The sequence below is a fragment of the Lemur catta genome, chromosome 9, assembly GCF_020740605.2.
Source record: "Lemur catta isolate mLemCat1 chromosome 9, mLemCat1.pri, whole genome shotgun sequence".
Taxonomy (NCBI): Eukaryota; Metazoa; Chordata; class Mammalia; order Primates; family Lemuridae; genus Lemur; species Lemur catta.
The window spans coordinates 83,656,530-83,680,747 of NC_059136.1; the positions used below are offsets into that span (position 1 = coordinate 83,656,530).

The 24,218-nt window shown below is 31.5% G+C and overlaps 1 protein-coding gene across 1 annotated transcript in view; it reads right to left on the minus strand.

The window, feature by feature from the left end:
* C9H8orf34 (chromosome 9 C8orf34 homolog) overlaps positions 1–24,218 on the minus strand; it is a 397,961-nt gene that overhangs the window by 214,728 nt on the left and 159,015 nt on the right. The window contains 1 exon segment of the mRNA XM_045560952.1: positions 23,179–23,345. Coding sequence (XP_045416908.1) covers positions 23,179–23,345 — 167 coding nt within the window.

A 24,218-nucleotide genomic window follows, 5' to 3' on the forward strand; every position in this document is an offset into this window, starting at 1 on the left:
ATATCTAAACTTTTTTTTTGCTAGAAGACCAAAAATTTTTCTTCCTATGCTTGTAATCTCCTTCTCTCTCTCTCTCTCTCTACCTCCATCTCTACTTCTTTCATCCTTCTCCTACAACCATATTCCTAACAATGATAAAAAAATTTCAGTTAATTAATTCTCCATATTGGCATATTCTGTGGGAAGAAAAAAAGAAACTACATGGTTAAGGATTTTCTTTTCTGTTTGTTCAGTGAAAACAATTTAATTTATTGTAAGACAGATACATTTTATTAATTAAAAAAATAATAAGCAATATATATTTTCTTTCCAAAAATTTTTAAATTTTTTTATTCTTTATATTTAAGGTTAATTATCAAAGTGATAAATCTGCAAAGCCCAACATAAAGTGAAGAATAAGTAGTTATCTAGTGCTACTCTTAAACTGGTGTGCATACAAACTATCTTCACTGAATAATAGGCAACTTTATTTTGGTCTGTGTTGACTTAGAATAAAAATGCTGAAGGTTAATGGATAATTTTCATCTATTTTCCTATAACTTATATCTATAAAAAGTTCAGAACTCCTCAGTGAGGACCAGCAGATGAGAGCCAGATTTATAAAGAAGGACCTTCTGAACCACAGGCTTTTGAGCATGTATTCATATTTTAAGTGGAAAATTTCCACTTTTTCTTTCTCCAGTTATAAGGACATTTTATTCAAGTGGCCAAAAATCAAGGCAGAGAATGTTCTAAACTATTTCATTGCTAACTCACATCTGTGCTAATTCTCAGCCTCTCATCTCTGACTGCCAACAGCCGCTGCTGCCCATTATTCTGATGTTTACGCTGTAGGCACCTGGTCTGGAAGGGCTCCATCACTCATACCCAATTAGAATAAAATAGCACATGGGAAAACATCTCTGTTATTACAGAATGAATATTAAGTAGAAACTACAAAGAAAGTCACAATATCCTCAGAATACCAATGCTTCTCAACTACTCTTTAGGAAGTGTATTTATTCCCCATTGGTGTAGGAAGCTGATTTGACAAAGTCACACTTTCTGTTACAAGGTGGTTCTATGGCAGGCAGTTTGTAAGAAGATCAAAGCACATTTGAGAGCCCACGTGCAAGGTGGAGGTTTTGTTACTTACCTGCAAGATCTGGGTGGGTATACAGCAAATAAATGCCAATGAAATAGAATAGCAGTTTTGTCTTGATGAGTTACATACTTCCTAGGATAAGAAGCTTCATTATTGGTCTAATAAATGGTCATTTAAATTTGGTATCTTTACGAAGCAATCGGTAAGTAGTTTATTTTAAAAGTAGAAATGTTTTGGTTAAGCTTTTGGGGATTAAGCTCAGAATCAGTTTTGCAAAGGATCAGCTAATTAGGCAATTTAATTTACAAGAAAATGATTCCCCCACAGAGAAGGTTAATGGAGTTTTCAGTGCAAAATTATTTTCCTAGAACTAAGTGCCGACTAAGATGCCAAATATAAACCGGTAACAAGTTAATTACAAAACACAGAAGCTAACGAACTTTATTTTACCCTGCAGGGAAATAACGTGGTAGTCTGCAGTAATATTCAATCAGTATGTAGACAGAGCAAGAATCTTTTTCTGTGGTTCTATTAATGTACTAAAATTCAATAAAACATATATTTTGTCGTGGTTAATGTAAATAACGTAGGTTGTATACGGTGGAAATGATATGTAAGTAGAGTCAAAAATAAGTTAAGAAAACTTAGGTTTAAGAAATTTTATTGTAAGCTTTCTTATTTCTTATTTTATGAGGAAGCAAATAGGGCTTGTGAGAGACTGAATGAAATGAAAAATTTTAAAAAGTAGATGGCCACTAGCATTGATGTTAGTGGTAGTTGTGAGAAAGAAATCGATAGACGGTTAAATGCCATTTGTGGATGGGATGCATCATGCTACAATCTTTATGACTATAAATGTGTTAAAATCCACAAGCACGTTGAGATCCTCTATAACAAACTTCAAATGTCATAAAGCCGGCACACCAGGGAGGACATCCCGGGTGGGTCGCTGCGGCTGTGGTCTGATTCGCGAGTCCTCTCCCGCGGGCCCCACGTCCACGTCCACGCCGGCTCCTGCACCCGGATCCCGAGTCCGCTGAGACGGGCCGCGCCTCCCGACTGACCGCTACACACAGTCTGCGAAACAAGCTCACAATCTGCGTTGCAGGTTTACAGCGTTTTCAGTTAGTCATTATCAAGATACTAACCAGGGAATTACAGAACACCTTAGCCTAAAATTATCAGTAGGTTTAGTATCTTTTTCTTGTTTAAATTGGCTGTGCACAAAATCAAATAAGGAAGTATATAAAATAGAACAATTTAAAGATACCTCCCTCCTTAATTCTGCTTCAAAAAATTAATCACGGATAGTAATTTGGTTTAATATATAGAGATAGCAATAAAGGTCACTATTTATTTACATATTTACATCTCATATAAAGTTATATAGTTTTTGATCAAAGTTTGTTTTTTTTCAAAAATTAGATGATGGCATACATAATGTTTGCTACTTGTTTTTAAAACTAGTAATTTGGATGTATTTCCACATATATTTCTAATGCATTATTTTTTTACTAGTATTTGGATTTCAAATTAGTATAAGTTTCCACCAATAGGGCTGGCTGATTGTTATAAAAGGCTTTCTGCTATTTCAAATACAGAAGTGCTAGATGAAGTCTAACAAAATAGAATTACTTCAAGTAAGTTAGAAAAGAAATGAAGTCTTCACATAGCAGAAATATACAAGAACAAGTCCAGAACCACAAAATCTAGACTAAGGCTCCTACAGCCTACAGGAGTCTAGGATCTAATAGGCCTTTGGGCTAGTGACAGTCATTTGTGCCTCATCTAAATTGAGGAGCTGGAATGGAATTTCCTGAAAAAGGTGGACATTCCAAAGAGCTTTAAATTACATTAAACTGTTAATAGAAACCGAGGCAAAAAAAAAATCTCCCCACTCAGCCACGGAAATGGCAGGGAAGCTTGTCACCCACTGATGGCCCTCACTGGAAAAGAAGCACAAACTTATGCCACATGCAGGGATGAAGTCCTAGTCTACCTTGCCCAAGTGATGGAGAAAAGTAACAGAGAAATTCACTTGAAAACCCAACTGGTAAACCCAGCTAAGCCCTATAAGAGGCAAACGAAAACACTTTGTATGAATGCTTCTGCTGCCCAGGGTAAATGGGTTCCCGTATCCACTAAATTAGGTCACAATTGAAAATTATAAACTACACTAAAAAAAAAAAAACTATCCTGAGAGAGCATAAACAAATAAAAACAAGAGAAGAGTTAATACCCTAAGAATTGAGATGATAGATTTACTTCAAAGACTAAACATTAAGTTTATTTAAAATGTTTAAAGAAATAAAAAGAACATTAAAGGAAGAATGGTAAATATGGGGGAAACAACAAAAAACTTGAATAACAAAGAAAATTATTAGATGTGAAAAATACAGTAATTGAAAGCAAAAATATCAATGAACAAAATAACTAAAATCAAATAGGGTTGCAAGGAGAATCAGAGAATGGGATGAAATATCTAAAGAAATCATCCATACACTTTCCCAAAGGAAACAGAGATAAATAAGGAAATTAGAAATACACTAACCCAACTTTTTAGTTATCAGAATTATGAAAAAATTTAAAGTAATGAGTTGTTTTGTAAATTGTGAATGCACTAAACCTACGTGTGTCTACATGAATAAATTTCTAAAATATAATTAATTAAAAAAGAAACTATTCAAATTTTGTATTGAATAGGATACCATAGATTTAAATTTTTAAAATGTACATTATTATCAGTACAATCCTGACCATGTAAAATCATGGAATAAAAGAATAAAAACCAACTTCACCATAGTAGTTAGCTCTGGAGCAGGCCTGAAACTGAAATGATGGGGATAGAAGAGTTGGCTTTATCTCTGCAATTATATATATATTTTTAAATAGAGCAAGTATGACAAAATGTTGACATGTGAATTTAATGACATATATTAGATCTGCTTATTTTCTATAATTTTGTGTATGTTTGAAACATTTCATAATTATATTTTCCTTTAAAAAATATTTGACATAGAAATTAAGACACATGGATGATAGAATGAAACCCAGAAAAAAAATCTCAGAAGTCACTAAAAGGAAAGGACATAGTATGCGTATAGAAAATACAAACTGACTTCTTCAATTAATGTCTTCAAAATCCTAAGGAGAAACAACTATACTTTTAGAAGTCTTTACCTAACTGAACTATCATTTAAGAATGAGCATGAATTAATGAGGACCTTAAAGGAATAAACCATTAAAAGATCTTCTTCAGAAAGAAGGAAATTAAATCCAGAAAGAAGGAGTAGAATGTAAGAAGCAAAGAAAGCAAAGATAATGGAAAATATGTTGGTAAATCTAAGCAGCACTGATTGTAAAAACAAACATTGGTGAACTTTGGGGGGTTTAAATACACGGTAGAACTAAAAGTCTAGAAAACAAAACAAAGAAAATAGGAATGGGGGAGGGATAGAAAATTAATAGCATAAGAGTGTTCTAAAATCTTAGTCTTGCTAGAGTTGCAAGACAGAAATGTATATTAAAAATGTTAAAGAATGTAAATAGAATGCATGAATCTCACCAGGTTAAAAGATAAAAGGAAAAAGGAAAGGTGGAAAATAGCAAACACTCACAAAATGCTTCCTATTGTTATGCTTCAAGCTCTACTCTACATGTATTTACTCTTTGTAATCCTCACAATAATCCCTCTAAATAGTATCCCCATTTTGCAGATGAGGAAACTTAGAAAAAGAGAAGCTAAAATAACAGGCCCAAGATTGTACAACGACTGAGTAGTCAACTAGGGAGCTTAAATCATGGCATTCTATCTCCAAAGTTCATTCTCTTCACTATACCACGCTACGCCTTTTGGATTGTTCAATAAAACTTATAACACAATAGAAGTTAGTAGAGTAGAGGGAATATAGTATTAAAACAAACAAGAAAACCTTTAAAAAGTGAAAAAGTGTAACAAATTTAAACACAAAAAAGACATGAGAATATAAAGCTAAATATTTTCAGATTCATCATAAATGTAAATGGAGTAAAGCCACCAATTCGAGGATAAGTCTCTGAGGTTGGATTTTAAAACATACAACAGCTAGCTGTAGTCTTCTGACAAGGGACAAAACTAAAATACAATGGCACAGAAATACTAAGCATAGATTGATTTTTTTTAAAAAGACTATACTTGTGTGTGTAGGTATGTAATGTTTGTGTGTATATACACACACAAGTTCCATGCTACGTTTTATTACATTGCATTTGAATCCTAGATCTGCCGTGACTAGACATGTGACCTTGTCCAAGTCATTAGACCTCTCTGAGCCTCATTTGCCTTGTCTGTGAAACGGGAGTGATATCAATTACTCTATATGGTTATTATGAAAATTAAATGTGATAATGCATATAAAACACGTAGTATGGTGGTTAACTTGTGGCAATGCTTAATATACTATCAAGAAAGTTAAAATATTAATGTTCTCTTTAAACTTCAGTATGATTATGTTAAGGACCATAAATAACAATTGAGATAGGAAAAAGGGAGGCACTGTTCATCATACATAAAAAAGGCATTTTACCAAAATCAGCAAGTTCCTTTGAATAAATTTAATTAAATTGAATCTCTGTTTAGATGCAGATTAATTGCAGAATACCTAAAAGAATTAAGGAAATCGTTAGAAACGGACTTAGGCCAGGGTTATGCACTAAACTTAATTCAAAGAAAAATTTCTCATAGAAAACAAGCTGCTAATTTACCATAAACTCTACATTAATACATATACTGTTTTACTTTATGTTGTTAATAGAGGTGACAATTTCAATATAGAACTTACTGAAAAATATAAACTAAAATTGTATTTCAACCATCTCAAACTTTTGACATATAAATGTTAACTTTCTATATTCACAAAATTACGAAAGCTTTAAAATATTAAATTTTTAGATTATAAAATTATAGATATTTTTATTACATATTTTTCAGTTTATTAATCTATTTGTCTTAAGGCACTCATAGGAAATAAAGTATTTAAGAGATTCTTGAAATATGTGTTGCTTAGTATGCAATCTTTTTCTTTGTCTTAATTGAATTAAAATTTTCCCCATTATTTCAACTTCTTTCTAAAGTTAAACCCAGAGAGTTTTCTATAACTTTGAACTTCTTATTTTTGGTCATAGAACTTTTGTTGTAGCATGAAATTGGCATATTTATTACTTCATAGTCAAGATTATAAGCAGAGAAAATCAATGAAACCAAATTTTTTCAAAAATAACAATATTAACAAAAGTTTAGCTAGTCTGACCAAGAAAAAAAGAGAGATGGCTTAAATTCCTAAAATCAAGAATAAGAAATGGGCCATCACTACCAACCTTATAGAAATAAAAAAAAAAAAAGAAAAAGGAATGCTCTGAACAATTGTATGCCAACAAATTAGATAACTTAGATGAAATGGACAGATTCGTAGAAAGACACAAGTTACCAAAACCAACTAAAGAAAAAAATATAAAATCTGAATACACCTGTAGCAAGGAAAAACACTGGATTAGTAATTTAAAAGTCCAGGTACAGATGGCTTCATTAGAGAATTCTGCCAAAAATTTAAAGAATTATTAATAATACCAGTGTTTCACAAACTTTCAAAAAATAAGAGTGCAAGAAATGCTTCCAAACTGATGTTATGAGAACAGTATTACACGATACCAAACCCAGATGAAGACATTAAAAGAAAAGACAACAAAAGAGCAATATCTCTTAAGATATAGCCACAAAAATCCTCAATAAAATACAAGTAAACTTAATTCAGCCACATATAAAAAGAATTATCGACATGATAAAGAAAGATTTATCCCAGAAATACAATGTTGATGTAACATATAAATAAAATATCAATGCAATATGCTATATTAATAGAAAAAGGCTAAAAACCACATGATCATCTCAATAAATGCTGAAAACTGTATTTGACAAAAATCCAACACACTTTATAGTAAACAAAAAAACAACAACTTAATCAACTAGGAATACAAGAGAACTTCCTCAACCTGATAAAACGAATCTACAAAAAATCCACAACTAACATAAACTTAATGTTTAAAGACTAATGTTTTCCCCCTAAGATAAAAATGAAGCTTTGGTGACTTCATTTGACATTTTATGGGAGATTCTAGCCAGAACAATTAGGCAAGAAAAAGATATAAACGCATCCAGACTGGAAAGGAAGAAAAAAAACTATATTTGCAGATGACATGGTCTTATATATAGAAAATCCTAAAGAATCACTAAAACACCTATTACAACTAGCGAACAATCAGCAAGATTGCAGAATAAAAAAAAAAATCCATGTACAAAAATCAATTGTATTCTATACACTGTCAATGAAGAATCCAGACAGGAAATTAAGAAACAATTCCATTGACAATAGCAAGAAAAGGAATAAAATACTTAGAAATAAATTTAACAAAAGAAATGCAAAAGTTTTATTCTGACAAACTACAAAATATTGTTGAAAAATTAAAAATCTAAGTAACTGGAATGATAGCCCATGTTCATGAATCATAATACATAATACAGGCAATACTTCCTAAATTGATTTACAGATTCAATATAATCCTTAAAATTTGAGATGATTTTTTTTTTTTTGTAGAAAAACAAAGAACAGAGTTGGAAGACTCCCGATTTCAAAACATACCATAAAGCTAGAGTAATTAAGATAATGTGGCATTGCCATACAGATAGACCTATAGATTACTGGAATAAAATTCAGAGTCCAGAAATAAACCCATATATTTGTGATTAATTGATTGTCAACAGAAGTACCAAGAGTACATCATGTCTGGCTATTAGGAAAAAGTTGCAAGACATACTAAAAGGCAAAAACAAAAACAAACAAACAAAAATAATTTGAAGAGAGAGAGAGTGAGAGCAAGAATCAGAACTAGATTTAGATATGGCAAGGATGTTGGAATTATCAGACTAAAAATGTTTTAAACTATGATTAATATGCTATGGGCTCTAATGGATAAAGTAGAGATAAGGCCTAACTATATATTATCTAAAAGAAACTCTTTTTAAATACACAGGTCCATAAAGATTAAAAGTAAATGGATGGAGAAAAATATACCATGCTAACACTAATCAAACAAGAAATGGATTGGCTAAATTAATTCAGGCAGAGCAAACTTAAGAGCAACTAAAGTTATCAAGGATAAAAAGGAGCATTTCATAACCATAAAAGGGTCAATTCTTCAAGATGACATAATGATCCTTAATGCTTATGTGACTAAAAACACAGCATCAAAATACACAAGGTAAAAACTGATAGAATTGCAAGGAGATGTTCCACTATTATAGATAGATGAGTCTACTACTATAGTAGGAGATTTCAACATTATCATCATTTATTTCAGAAACTACACAAAATGTCAAGTTTTATTTTGACTCTTAGTGTTGTCTCATGATGTAACATCATGCAGCCATGATTTTTTATACATGAAAATTACTAGTTTATTTTTTATAAGTAAAATGTACAATGAAACGCACAATATTAAGTGTACAATGTTATGAATTTTTATAAATGTATATATTAAGATATAAAATATTTCCATTACCCCAGAAAGTTTCCTTATGCCAATATCAAGCCAACTCCTCCCCCCTAATCTGTTTGGATTTTTGTCACTATAGATTAGTTTTGGCTGTTCTTGAGCCTCTTATGATTAAATTAATACAGTATGTAATCATTTGTGTGTGGTTCCTTTTGTTCAAAATGTTCATGAGTGTTTTAGTTGGCTCAAGGTACCTTAACAAAATACTAAAGACTGTGTAGTTTAAAAAAGAGAAACTTATTTTCGCACAGCTCTGGAGGTTGGAAATTCCAACCTCCAGGTGCCAATAGGGCAAGTGTCTGGTGAGGGCTCTCCCCTTGGGTTGTAGATGGCCACCTTCTCACCCTGTTCTCACATGCACTTTCCTCCCTGTGCACATGAGCAAAGAGATTTCTCTCTTTTCTTATAAAGGCCACCTATTCTATTGGTTTAGGGCCTCACCCTTATGACCTCATTTAACCTTAGTTACATCCTAAAAGCCCTATCTCCAGATATAGTCACACTGGGGTTAAGGCATCAACATATGAATTTGGGGGGGAGAGACAAAAACAAATTGATAACAATGGGATTCATCTATATTATTACATGAATCAGTACTTAATTCACTTTTATTGTTTAATAGTATTCTATTGTATGAATATATCACAATTTGTTCATATGTTCTCCTGGTGATTGACATTTGGATTGTTTTCTGTTCAGATTATTTTGAATAAAGTTGCTTTCTTATGCAAATATTTTAGTGAACATATATTTTATTTCCCTTGGGAAAATCTCTAGGCATTGCTAGGTCATATGTTAAGTACAGATTGAACTTTATGAGAAACTGCCAGACATTTCCTCCAAAGTGAGTGTCAGATTTTTCTGTTCCCATTAGCAACATTTTGAGAACCGTACCTGCTCCACATCCTTGGTGATATTTGATGTTCAGAGTCTTTAATTTTACCTATTCTAGGGGGTGGGAGGTGGTATCTCAATGTTGTTTTAATTTGCATTTCCCTGACGGCTAATCATGTGGAACATTCTTCATGAGTTAATTTCCCATTTGCTTATCTTCTTTTGTGAAGTATTTATTGTATCCTTTGCCTATTTTTATTAGATTTTTTTGTCCTTTTAAAAAATTGATTATAGGAGTTCTGTATATATTCTAGATACACATTTTATCATATATATTGCATACATTTTCTCCCAGTCAGTGAGAGGCACATCTTAATTTTTCTTCTTATATTCTTTTCATTTTTTTGAAGAGAAATTTATAATGTTAATGAGTTCTATATCAAACTTTTTCTTTGATTCTTAGTGATTTTTGTTACCACTAAACATTTTTTGCCTAATCCAAGGTTGTGAATGTATTCTATATTTTCTTCTAGAAGTTTTATAGTCTTTGCTTTTATGTTTTTATAATTCATCTCAACATAATTTTTGTTATGGTATGAAGTAGGTCAAAGTTCATTCTTTTTCTTTACATTTATCCAATTGTTCCAGCACCAGTGGTTGAAAATATTTTCCTTTCTGGATCAAATCGCCTTGGTGCCTTTTTGAAAAACTAATTGACCCCATATGTGTGGATCTATTTCTGGACTGTAATCCATTCCACTAATCTGTTTGTCTATCCTTAAGTCAATATATCACGTTGTCATGGTTATTATAGCCTTAGGGTTAGTCTTGCAATCAGATACTATAATTCCACTGATGCTACTGCTCTTTCTTCTGATGATGTTGGCCATTCAAGGTCATTATTTCCAGACAAATTTTAGAATTAGCTTTTCAATTTCTTTTTTTAAAAAAATCTCATTAGGATTTTAAGATTGTATTGGGTCACAGAGACTTAATTTAATAATATTTTGTTAAGAATATATACCTATGTTTGTAAGGAGTATTCATCTGTAATTTTCTTTTTGTAAAAATGTCTATGTCAGATTTTGGTATTACCAATGCCAGTTTCAAAACAATCTGAGAAGTGTTCCCTCTTTTGTATTTTCTGAAAGAGTTTGTTACATTTGGCATTATTTCTTCTCTAAATATTTAATAGAATTCACCAATGAAATCATGTAAACCATTTGTGTGTGTGTTTACATCTTTTAGTAATTACTCTTGTAATTACTAAAAGATGTAAAGTAATTAAAGAATGAATCCCTAATTTATTATAGTCTACTTACAATAAATATTGTATTGCTTCTTATAATATAGAAACTACAGCACTGCAATTCCATTTACTCTCATCCTTTGAGCTATTTATGATTTTACTTCTTTGTATATTATAAACCCTACACTACATTGTTCGTATTTGTGCTTTAAGCAGACAGTTGCCTTTCTGAAAGTTAACAAAAAGGAAGGCAGTACATATTTATTCACATATTTACCATTTGTGGTATTCTTCATTCTTTTCTATAGATCTTATTTTCCATCTGGTATCATTTCCTTTTAGCCTGAAAGACTCTTTAGCTGTTCTTATAATGAAGATCTGCTGATGACATAGTCTCTCAGCTTTTGTTTACCTGTGTTGTCTTTATTTTGCCCTTATATTTGAAGGATATTTTTACTGGGTGTAGAATTCTGGAAGACATTTATTTTCTTTCGGCACTTTACAGCTATTATTCTATTGTCCTTTGGCCTTAGTTATTCCCGATATGGTACCAGCTGGTATTTTATTATTATTCCACTATATGTACTGAATTTTTTCGGTGGATGCTTTTGAGTTTTTCTATTCATAATTGGTTTTTAGCAGTTTGACTATCAATATAATATAGCTAGATATAGTTTTCTAAGTGTGATTATTTTCTGAACTTCTTGAATTATATGCTCTTGCTTTTTACCAAATTTGAGAAAAAATGGATATTATTTCTTAAAATATTTTTTTCTTTCCAAATCCTTCCTCCTCTCTTTATTAAGTTCTGATATTGTCCTACCATTTTATATTATTCCACTGGCCATTAAAGTTCTTTTCATTTTGTTTTAATTTTTCTTTAATCTTTGTTCTTCAATTTGAATAATTTCTGTTGACCTATTTTCAAGTTCACTGACCTTTACCTCTGTCCTAGAGAAGCTGTTAATCCTATATAGTGACTTTTAAAATTTTAGATATTGTACTTTTTGGTTTTAGATTTTTCTTTGGATCTTTTTCTAGCTTCAATTTCTCTGCTGAGATTTCCCATCTGTTTATTCCTTGTATTCTTTTCCTTTAAATGCATAACATATGTAGAATTAAATGCTTTTTAAAGGTCTTTGTTAGCTAATTAAAATACCTTCACATATTGGGGCCTGATTCTATTGGTTCCTTTTTTGTCTTGCTTTTGGGTCACACGTTTCTGCTTCTTTGTGTAACTAGTAAAGCTTTATTACATGGTGGGCATTATGGTTGATTCTTTGTAGGGAGGCCAGTTTATGTTGCCTTCTCTAAAGGATGTTGAGTTTTGTCCTGTCAGGATTAAATTATGGGCAGATCCACTTCACCTTCATAGGTATGGTTTTATGCTTTGTTTAACTGGGTCTATGTCAATTTTTTCCTCATTCTTAGAAGTGGGTCCCAATTCAGGGTGTAATCATTGTGCCTAATGTGTGATCTTTCCAAAGTCTCTTCTAAGTGCGTAAGAAATTAGGGGAGATTTAGTCTCTCTGGCTGGGCTGAACCTCTGTGTCCCAACTCAGTCTGGCCTCTGTTCTTCTATTCACTCTCAGACACACAAGAACCACTCTCTCAGGTCCTGAGTAGTCTTGCCCTTGCAAGCAGCCCAGTTTTCAGCTAAGGACCCAAGGGGAACATCCCTGTAGGCTTCTGTCCACACCCTCTTCTCAGCTTCCCTCTCTTGGTGTACGATTCCACATATACCAGCCACCTGGTCAGCCCTAAACTCGAATCTTTTCCTCCTTAGATTTGTGAGATCATCACTCTTCACTCTGCACTTGAGTTCCACCTCCATAGAAGCTGGCCAGAGGATTGTCACCATTGGGAAAGCCAGGGTGAAACACAGGGCTCACCTTGTTTACTTCCCTACTCTTAAGAACCAAAGACCTGTGTCGTGTTTTGTCCAGTGTCTAAAATATCAACCTCATATTTTGTCCAATTTTGTAATTGTTTAATGTGGAGTGATAAGGCCAATGATGACCAGTTATTCTGTTATGACGGGAAGCAGAAGCCCCTGATGTTGAATTCTAAAACGTTGTTTATCATAAGAAAACTACATATATATTCATGTAAACACATACATATTAATATAAATGTGTATTTTGATATGTAGGTGTTGCACAATTAGTGTTTAATTGCTCAGGTTTAGGAATCCAACGCTTGAGTACTAGTTATGCAATCCGGGTAAATTTTGTTTTTCAAAGGTCTGTGTCTTTTTCTGTGGTGTGAGAATAATAATATTGCCTACCCCATATATTTTTGTGACTGTTAAGTAATGTACAAAAAACACTTAGTACAGTGCATTGTATATTATAAATGCATGTAGATGCTAGCTATTCCATATATGTTATATAGACAAACATTTAGAAAGAACATCATTAAAACATCAACAGTAATTATTTCAGGGCAATAATTATGTATTCATTTTTACTTCTGTATTTCCATGCTTTTTATATTGACTTATCTTTTAATAATCAAAAATAAATATTATTTTAAAGGAAATTTGACTCCTAGAAGATTTGATATTAAAAGGCCCTGAAATTAGCCTATATTGACTTATAAGTGCTAATAGTTTTTCAGAAAAGCATCCTTCCTTGTTCAACTTTCTAAACTTTTTGCTTATAGGGAAGGTATTAAACAATGAAATCATGTTGATAGTATGCACATTTGAACACCAAAGTGGCAGAGAGAATTAAGAATGTTAAAATCCTGAAGCCATTATAAGATCAGTAATAACCAGATATGGCTTTTTTAATTTTTTTGCTTTTCTTTGTTTTTTAACTAAGAAGTTATTCAAACCCCTGGTTACTAAAGTAGTATAAATTAGAAAGTAAATAATAAACTTATAAATGTGTATATTATGACATTACCCTTTATGATTAGAAACTGTGTATTAAATGAAGATAGCATTTCTAAAGGAACAACCATGTTTTTTCTTGTCAGTAAAAGGAATAGCTTCATGTGCAAATAATTTAAACTTTATTGTAAAAGAAATATTGCTTTCGTGATTTTTTTTTTTTTAATGTATGTCCTTAGGATTTTCTTTCTCTCAGTTAACAGCTATTATGCTGGAGAACAACTCCTCTCACATTCTCAATTTTCCTTATCAAAATGGAGTTGCCTGGAGCTTGTTTGGTCCTTTTGTGTTCAGATTATATATGGACAGAGAAATGTTCCCTATCTTAAACTACTTTCTATAAAAGATGTCTCTAACTCAGCCACCAAGATGTAGAAGTCATATGGTATCAAAATATTAACAATGCTAATTGAGACAGTTTTAGATCATAAATGACAAAAGTCCATAAAGAGAAGATAAGAACATCAGAGTGTAACCTAGAAAAGAAAAGAATAATTTCCCCCTTTCATCTCTTGGTATTTTTGCTTTTATCATTATATGTGGTTTCTCTGTATTATGAGAGGATAAAAGAAGGCATTGTAATATAAAAAGTGTATATTTAGCCTTTGGAAAATGTTTACTTCTTTGAACTAGTCTTGGAATGCTACACATCCCATTCCCATTATAAATTGGGATTATGGGCCAATAAAGTCTCTCTGTTTCTATAAGCCAAATATCATCATCTCCATGCTACAGAAGGATCTGACATTGTCCATGACTATAAATCAGGGACATAGGTTACCTGGTAACAAAAACAAATATGTGTACATATAAAAGAAAATCAGACATATGTTTTCAGCTTTTGATACTTTTAAAAAAAAGTTTGAATATTTCAAGTTGCTGAAAATAATTGGTTGGGTCAAATTATGAGAAAAAATTTGAACAATAAAATACCCTCTTATTAATAATGAGTTTACTATCTGTCAATGGAATAGGCCAAGATTCTAACACATTACAGAAAATTAAGGTTCATATGACATGATCTTTTCAGGAAGTTGTCTGTGATCTTTAAAAGAGAGGAAGAAATTAGAAGTAAGACTAAATATCAAGAAGAGAGTACTTGTTGAAATAATTTCTAAGTATGTGGAACATGTCTAGATGAGACACTTGTGATAAAAGACTAAAACATTTAAACCCTTAAGGCTAAATTTCTATGGTCTTACTTTCTCTTTTAAATGCACTAAGCTTCATGTGTTAGATGGAGACAGAGGTGGAATTGGTGTAAAAGTAATATGAATTATAGTAACAAATATTTTTCTAGCACTAATTCCATATCAGACACACTGAACACTTTCCATGCATTATTTACTTAATTTCACAAAACTCTATAACTATTCTTATTACTCACATTTTTATGATGATGGACTGATATTTGAAGGAAGAAAGTTATTGTCCTTAAATCATAGAATTAGGGCCAATGGTGAAACTTGAAACAAGGGCCATCTACTCAAAGCTCATGCTGTTATTACTTGTTTCTAACACTATGCCATACTGGCTTCCATACAGTTAATTTCATAAGGTTAATTTAAATTTTGTTTTACCATGTTAATAATACTCTACATTAAGTTCTTGAAATATACAGTCCCCAAACAAATTTGAGTAAATTAAAAGTAAATATGAAAGCACTTAATAGATGAAAAATAGCTAGCCCAACAAATCCCATTCTGGCAATTCTTGAAAAAGTAAGTTTTAAAAAAATTACAATTGTATGTAAAATTTTAAGAAGTTTATTTTCTGATATAAGCAAATTCATCATATATTAACATAAGATATCCAATTATCTTTAGGAGAAATAAACTAAAAAATTGAAGGATAAAATAAAATCACTAGATTTAATTTACTTCAGTTAGAACACTGCCATATTTTTTCCACTGTGTTAGGGTTTTAAAGTAATTTAAAAAATATTCAATATTATTATGGGATTTTCTCTCGGGAATCGTTGAACATAAGACATTTGAAAAAGAAAATCAGATTTTCATTCCAAAAGAAATTCACATATAGGAAGAGTTTAACATTTAGGATTTTGAAAATGTGTTTATGAAATATATTTTAAAATTTTGAATAAAACTGCTTCACAAAGCTGACATTTTTCAGATATTGAAAATAATTAGCAAGTTTTGTGACCACTCTTCTGTTAATGTATATTCAGTATTCAGCTTTAATAATCTTAAGATTTCCATTCATAGATTATTAAATAAGTTGTCAGTGATATTGTGAGGTATAAAAATCTAAACTGATTACTATAGTTATACAATTAGTTTTAAACAATTCAGTAAGAAAAGTTTTAATACCTCTTTCATACTTACTGGCTTTGATGTTAAGATGCATATAATTACTGAATTAATTACACGTCTTTGCACATTTTTAACCAAGAAAAAAATACAATAAAGTTATGATTTTGCACCACTTTCAAGTGGCTCTTACTTGGAGCACAAAATTCAAATTCAGTCAAAATATATGTAAATCATCACCATGGCTAAATAAGTCATCTTGAAGTATAACATCACCATTTTATTAAGTGTTTGAAATGGGCAAGTTTATTTCAAAAGCAATAAAACCCTAATAAGATATAACACTGCTTTTCAATTTGGTTAAGCTTTGTTTATACAATGAATTAATGTAAAACCATCAAAATTGTGCTGCTTCAAATATTTTCATATTTATCAATATAACTTGAAAGAGATTCTAAGCTTGTAAATTTTTCAACACTTTTATGACTTTACAAAGAAGCATATAAACATATAGTACAAATTTCTAATTTTTCTGTATCTTCGTCTTGCCTCTTCCTCCTATTTTTGCCCCAAGCCCGATTTGGGCTACCAAAGATTCATGTGTATGGAGAAAACATTTTTCTTTTCCTCCCAGAAATTATACATTTATATGAAATAAAATTAAAGGTAGTGGAGTAATTTGCTCTACATCCTTAACCAAATCACCTAAATGTCTGCCCTTGCTTTAATACCCACGTTAAAAAAGATGTAGTATTTTGTATTGATATAGCCAACATGTTGGCTTGCAAATCCATAGGTAGCTTTACCTCCTATCTATTCCATTTTACAGTGTTGTGGGAAACATCAATTCTTACTGTTAGTAGGCAATTTCCCAAAGCTAAAGAAAGCTTTTTTTTCTTTACCTATAACTATACAAAATGTATGTGGGTTAGAGGATATAAATTTACTTTGAGAAAAAGTTTTGTATATAAATTCTAGTCTTTTTTCAAATATTCCTTTTAGCCATGAAAAAAGGAAAAAAAATAAAAGTATTTTTCAGAGAATATCTCATTTTTATCTCCACAACATCCCTGTGGAGTAGGAGGGTCATATGTTGTTACAGCACTTTACTATTTATTACTTGTAGCTGAGATGACAACATTAGCAAGAGGCAGCTTGAGGGCTAGACCTGGGTCTTAGAGTGTTGGCCCTAGGTGCTTTGGCCATACACCATGTATGCCACAGCACATTGCAGCTCGTCTTTGCAAAGTACTCAGTGAAGAGCTATAGCATAAATATGAAAAACCATATTATTCTATATTATTGGTATGTGCCAAACAATTTATAACTTATTCAAGGTGACAAATACATATTAAACAACCCTACTCACAAATATATTGGAAACAGCCATCTCTCAAAGCAATTTTCACACAGATATACAATTGAGATAAAGGGCAAATGTCAACAATTTGTTTATGGGTTTAGATTTTATTTGCAAACTATTGACTTTGCTATGTTGATCTACTTTTACTATTAGAATGTTTTTCTTACAGAAAAAAAAGCAACATTTGTTATTAAACACCATAAAAGTAAATCACATAAGATGATATATATATATATTTTGGTGGCATGCAGGTTTATGTTTATTTAAAGGGCAATTTCTACCTACAAACCCTGGTTATCATTTGCGAATGTTTTGATATTTTGTTGAAAAGAAACAAAAATGAAGAATGAAGAGAATGGAGCACCAATACAATTCCAAACACAAACAAGTAAATCTAGAAGGCAGTAAAGGGAACTATGAGTCACACTTAACAAAAGCAAAGTAAGAATCCTAAATAAAGTTTTAATATGATAATATGGTAAAAATGGATCAGAAAGAAACCATTTTCTCAAGTGTATGCTAGAATCATTTTATAACGTATGTGATTTTCCTACTCTAGTTCATTTTTCAAGTGCTCCTGCAAAATACATCAGAAAGGAAGACATAAGGTGATACAAACTGCACTAGCCAAAGCTTGTTAGTAAGACTTTTTGTTTTTTCCAGGAGACACTTTAAAAGAGCTGGTTAACTCAGAACCTATAATCCATGGTTTTTTTGTTATAAACATTAGAATTTCTATTATTTTATTCCTCTTGCTGCAGGATATATCAAACAACAACAAAAAAGCATTGAATATACTTACTAGATTAGGATTCTCATTGTATGTTATATGGATCACCTGCAACAGAGTCTCATGAAAGATGGGAGGATGGCACTCCTGTTCGAAAATGTTGATTCATGGGCTTTATTCAAATTTAATGAACCAGAAATTGGGGGCAGAGGGCACTAGAATTTGCCCTCTCTGGATGACTCTTAAGCAAACTGAATTTTAAAAACAGCCCTCTGTAGTCAATATGTCATGAAACATGTCTGTATTTTTTCCAATTTGAACTGCTGGGAACATGCAGATAGTCACTTTATAAGCGATAGATACACATTTGAGAAATTAATAAACCTATAAATGAATTAATGAACTAACTGAGAGCTGAGGCAAGACTCACCAAGATTTTGGTCTCATACAAAGCCGTTCACGATATTCACCTTTCTCTCAAAGCCCAAAGAGGTCAAAGTAGTTAGAAAATATAAGACGCTATTCCTCGTGTTGTATGTTAATATGAACTAGCATTGTTCACATAGCAGGAGCATCATATCTGATAAATGAAAGAATGTGTTTGAATGGATTTCTCAGACGTTGTCATTGTCATCTGGGGAGGCAAGCACAGTGCTATTCAACTTCACTCTGGCCCCACTTGGACCCAAGCTTACTCGGCATTAGTGCTAGCAGTGATGGCAGTGAAGCGAGCTGAAGTTAGAATTCCAAAATACAGGTGGCAACTCTACAGCAGGGGCATTTCATATGCCTCGATTACAGTCAAACACATGGCTTAACAGAAGAAAATATTATTTAGCATGTGTAAGATATCTTCATGCATATTCATGAGGTCTTAGTTTTTTTAATTGTACTAAGTCACTTAGAGAACATTTAAAAGTATGTGTGCAAATTTTCTATAATCTTTGGTTATTTGTGCTCATCAATTGCCAGTACAGGGTGTAATTACTGGAAAGTTTTAGAATATTGTATATTTAAAGATGGGAACTACTAAACATGAGATGATTTGAAAGATTAAAATCTCACAAATTTGAATATTTTAATCTTTAATATGTGCTAATTCTATATTAAAATTTTTGTATTATTGTGAATGAATTTATAAGTAGGATTTAAGGCAATCTTATAGACAATATTGAAGGACCCATACATTTAATTTTTGAAAGTCCTCAGGCTTCTTATGAAGACTCTCTTTAATGAAGAAACTTCATCTTAACGCGACAACTTTTCTGTTATCCTGATATTTCCAATGATCAAAAGAAGCAACAAGGAAGAAAAAGTTTGTATGTATGGCCCCCTATGTTTAAACTATTTTACATACCCTAAATTATTAAAACATAGGTATACTGGTAAGTAGGTAAATTTTTAAAAAAAACATTTAGAGCCCTCACATCTTTTTTTTTTTTTTAATTTTACATTATTGAATGACAGCATCCATTTCTCATCAGGGAAAATGTATGTTCTTATTTTGCCAACATGGGTTCTTTCTGCTTTAAAAAGCCTCCAATTAAAAAAAAAAAAACAGAACAGAGAGTGAATATTTACTTTATAAAGGTTGATCACAACGCAAAAAAAATTTGCCAAAGGAGTTCCTTAATGTAATGAGTCCTTCTAGCAAAGTAAGTTTTTATTTAACAAAATTTGGTAAGATATCATGTTATAGAAACTCTATACTGAACAAAGAATACCAGTATAATTATACTTGTTCGTGATTACTCCTTTTTAAACAAATAAAATCTATTTGCAATCACCTTGTTTGTTTGGGACAAAATAATTTTAGCTTTAATTTTTAATTTTTATATAATGGGCTAAAACCAAAAAAGTATAAAGCATGATTAATGTTGTACACCTTTTTTAGCATCTCTGGAATGTGATTTTTAGACACTTACCTAATCCTTAATTCTGAGAAAACCTAAAAATTTCTTTTGCAATATCCCAAAAGTAGTTGTGTCTTTCAAATAATTATGATGGTATTTTTAAAGGAGTATAAATCATATAGAGGATAATCAAACACACAATTGAAATTTGAGTTTCAACAAGAGTAAGATGACAATACATGTAATAAAAATGGGCTCACACAGCTGAAATATTAATTAATATCTTTTAAACTAATGAAGTTCCTCAAATTTTCTGTGAGAATTAATGGAGTAAAATATAGAAGGATTTTTACAAATCTCTTGTTCTACCATTGTAACTTGTCATTCCATTTTTGGAAATTATTTATTTTAATTTTTTAAAAAATATGTGAAGATTATCTATAACATTTTATTCATTGTGGTCATTAATTTCCAGCACAATTACTAAAATATTTGAGAATATCTTATATTTGACATTGAGAATTATTTAGTTTGAAGTGACTTGGCAAATATTTCATTTAATATCTTCTATAATTAGAATGCCAATTTCCGAGGTGCTTAAAGTTGTTATATCTTAAAATTCTACAAGTTTGGATATTTAATTCTCTGATGAATATTAATTCCATATTAAGCTACTTTGCACTATGAATTTATAGGTACTATTTGAAGTAATCTTACAGAAAATACTTAATCTACTTAAAAAATTATAGGTGCTGTACTATAATATGTTCATATGCCCAATATATTTTTAAAAATCCACAAAAATACAATTAAACAACAGTGAAAAATTAAATATTAATCAGCATATATTAACAATGCTAGATTCCTTAATAAAACAAGAATCAATAGTTTTACTATCTTCTACTAGTTCAACTAACAGGGTTTTTTTTCCCCCTTCAAATCAACCACTCTTCCTGAGGAATAACGCTTTTTTATATTGCTAACTAATAGTTATACATTTTACTTATTTATCACTTCACAAAGTTTACAGAGTGCTTCCCATGCATAATACATAAATTTTTCCACCAGGAATATGTTGGTATAGATAACAACAAGTTAAACTCCTAAAAACACATAAGCTATAGTAAACTCATTCTACAAAATGTTGATTCAAAAAGATTTTAAATACCAGAGGTCTCTATTGCATCTTACAATGATTCTACATAAATTCTATAAAATTTGATTTCACATAAATTTCACGAACTTAGCATTTACATTTTCCTGAAATAGACACAATCACATATGTTTCTCTGGAATCAGTTTCAAAAATAAGAAGTTCACATGGCATTATTTTTGGAGATAGCCCAGGAGGCTTGGAACATTCCATGCTATTGCAGAGAAATCTCATAACCTAGAGACCAACGTTATCACACCACTAGCCACCTATGCTGAGATACATGGAATTACATGAAGAAAGTCTGAACCTTCAACTCTCTCTCATTATTAAGCTTTCTCAGACCACAGGCTAAAATGTCTAAATAAAAAGAATTAATGAGGACCATTTACTAATTGCTCATCATTAGGTAGTCTCCAAAAACCTAATCCTCTGGTCTTCAGCTTGGGAAACTAGAAACTTCAGAGCAGAGCAGCTCTAGGGAGTACCAGGGTTAAGTAGACACCTGTGTCTCCTTAACGAATCCCTTGATCTCACTTGTCCTTTCACTGTCACTGACAAAAGCAGAGGAACAATTTACAAGCACAATCATAAGCACCATAGCAGAAGAGCCCATGTCTACATGAGCGAACCTACCATGACCACACTCTGCCTGCTGCGCTTACACATGCTGGTCCTTCAGGACTAACCAGAGGAATCTGCTTCTCTAGGAAACATTCCCTGATCATTGTCCCTCACCTCTGCATTACGTGTTACCCCTATATACAACTGTGCACTTAATCCAATTAGCACAGGTAGTGAATGCTATTAGAATGAGTATTTACATTTGTCTCTTGAACATTAGAATGTAAAATTCCTGCAAACAGAGACCATGATTATTTTATTTTTATGTTGCCAGGACCAAGCCCAGTGCCTGGTATATAGTAAGTGCTCAGTAAATGTTTGTTGAATGGAAGTTGAATAAGCTACCTCTGCCACATCTGGCACATCTGCCACATTAATGACTTGGAGGTGGGGACATAAGACCTATTTGTTAAAAAAAAACAAAACAAAAAAAAACCAAGAGCATGTAGTGAAAATGCCGTGATATTGTCTCCTTAATGCTAGCATGAATGTAGTTTTTATACCATCAGAAAACATCTGTGAACCTGCCATCATTGACTAAATAACACCTCTGTAGGTCTGTGCATGGGACATACACATTTATTACAATGATAGCATTTTACTGCCGTAAACACTTAAAACCAAGGAGTCTGGTTTAGAAAAAAACTTTTTTAAAATGGCTATATTTTTCTGAGATTCTGTGTTTAAACGTTTTGAATAATTACATTATTTATTCTCTTTCTAGTTAAAATACAACAGTATAGTGTTATAAAGCAATTTGGAAATTGAACTAATTATTTGTAATACAATAATTTATATCACTGAATTAAAAACTCATTGTTTTATATGTGAGTCACTCTTTCTGAAATAAAATTTCATTTCCTTCTTTTTGAAAACTGATTTTCCAAAGATAAGTTCAATTTTAAAAATTTATATGAAGAGATTATTTCTGATGAAGCAAAAACATACATTCATTTTATTAAAAATATATAATAAAAAGATATCCTACATATATAACACTAATAAGATTTTCATAAAAAAAAAGTGAGCCTGAAAATACTTTGAAATCTTTGTAAAGTTTCCTATCATTTATGAAAGACTTAAAAGATTAATTTACTATCTTCCCCTTTAAACTTTATTCTATTTTTTTAAATGTCCTTAAAATAATGGGGGGACATTTGGGGATGATGGCTGAAATATGTACTTCAGATATTTTTTTATAGACAATAGATGTGGTCATGATAATTATAATCAGAGAATTAATCAGACAGACTTGAATTTTTATCACAATTGCACACAGAATAAAGCTTAAGTAGAAGGTAAAGTGCTGCATACACAAAGCACAAAATACAGTCTAATCAGTATTTCACATGCTTAGGTTATTTCAACTTAGTTCTTACATGCAACTTCATGAAAGTCTAAGGTAAATAAAGTATGTCCTAAATGGTTTCTTTTCCCTAAGACAAAACTAATCAAAAATTTTAAAATCTCTTAATCACTAGACATTTTTACATTGCTAGAGAAGAAAAAGAGAAATTATTAATTTTTAAAATTACCCAGCAATTCCATTGCATCATCTTCATTATCAATATCTTCCTCTGTTACAGATGGGGTGGGGCTGTGTACGGACTCAAAAGAATCTTGAGAGAGCATTGCTGCCAGGAGCTTCTTATGTTGCTGCTGCTGCTGTTTTAATCCTTTGGTCTTAGGCTCCATCTTTAAGCTGAAGAAATATTTAAATGTTAATTAGCTGTGATAAGTAAAGAAAATCTACTAACAAATTTTCATTCAGTTATTTTTGTTATGCAAGTTTATGGACACATTGCTAGAGTTTCCCCCAAGGATAATGAAGTATGGAGTCTTTCTCAGACACCCTTTGGTACCTCACTAACAAATTCCCAAGTGGGTATGGCAGAGCTGAAAACTCCTCTCCATTGAAGAGAAGAGGTGCTAATCCACTCCTGCCAAATGTTGCCATGTGGGAATTAAAACCCACTGTTAATGGATTTTCTGATTTTTTAAGAGGAGCTAGAAAATACAAAGTTCAGATTATTAGCTCCTGATTTACAAAGCAAATGTGTGTCAAGAAAAACACATGTAATGGGATAAATATTTTAACTACTACACTAAGATTTTATTAATAAAAATACCCAACTTTATATCTTTTGCATGTGTATACAGTTGTCCCAGTACTATTTGTTAAAAAGACTCTTCTCTCTCCCATTTAATTATATTTATAGGGCTTTTGAGTCTATCTCTGTGTATAGGTTTCCTAATGACTGTTTTTTTGTGTGACAATATGCATGTGACATATTACAGTCAGTAGACAGTTGTACTAGTGTCAACATTTACCACTTTGAGTGAAGCATGGATACCTTACTTTCGTTTCAGTACCTTTACATTCCCTACTTTTAAATATTATTATTTCGATTATCAGATGGCATTACAATTTTGATTTAATAAGAAAATAACACTTCTAAAGTTCATAAGGATAGTTCATTGTATATACCTATATTTCGGCTCTTTCCATTTTCCTTCCTAATAATCCAAGATTCTGTCTTTTATCACCTCCTTTCTATTTGAAGAACTTCCTTCA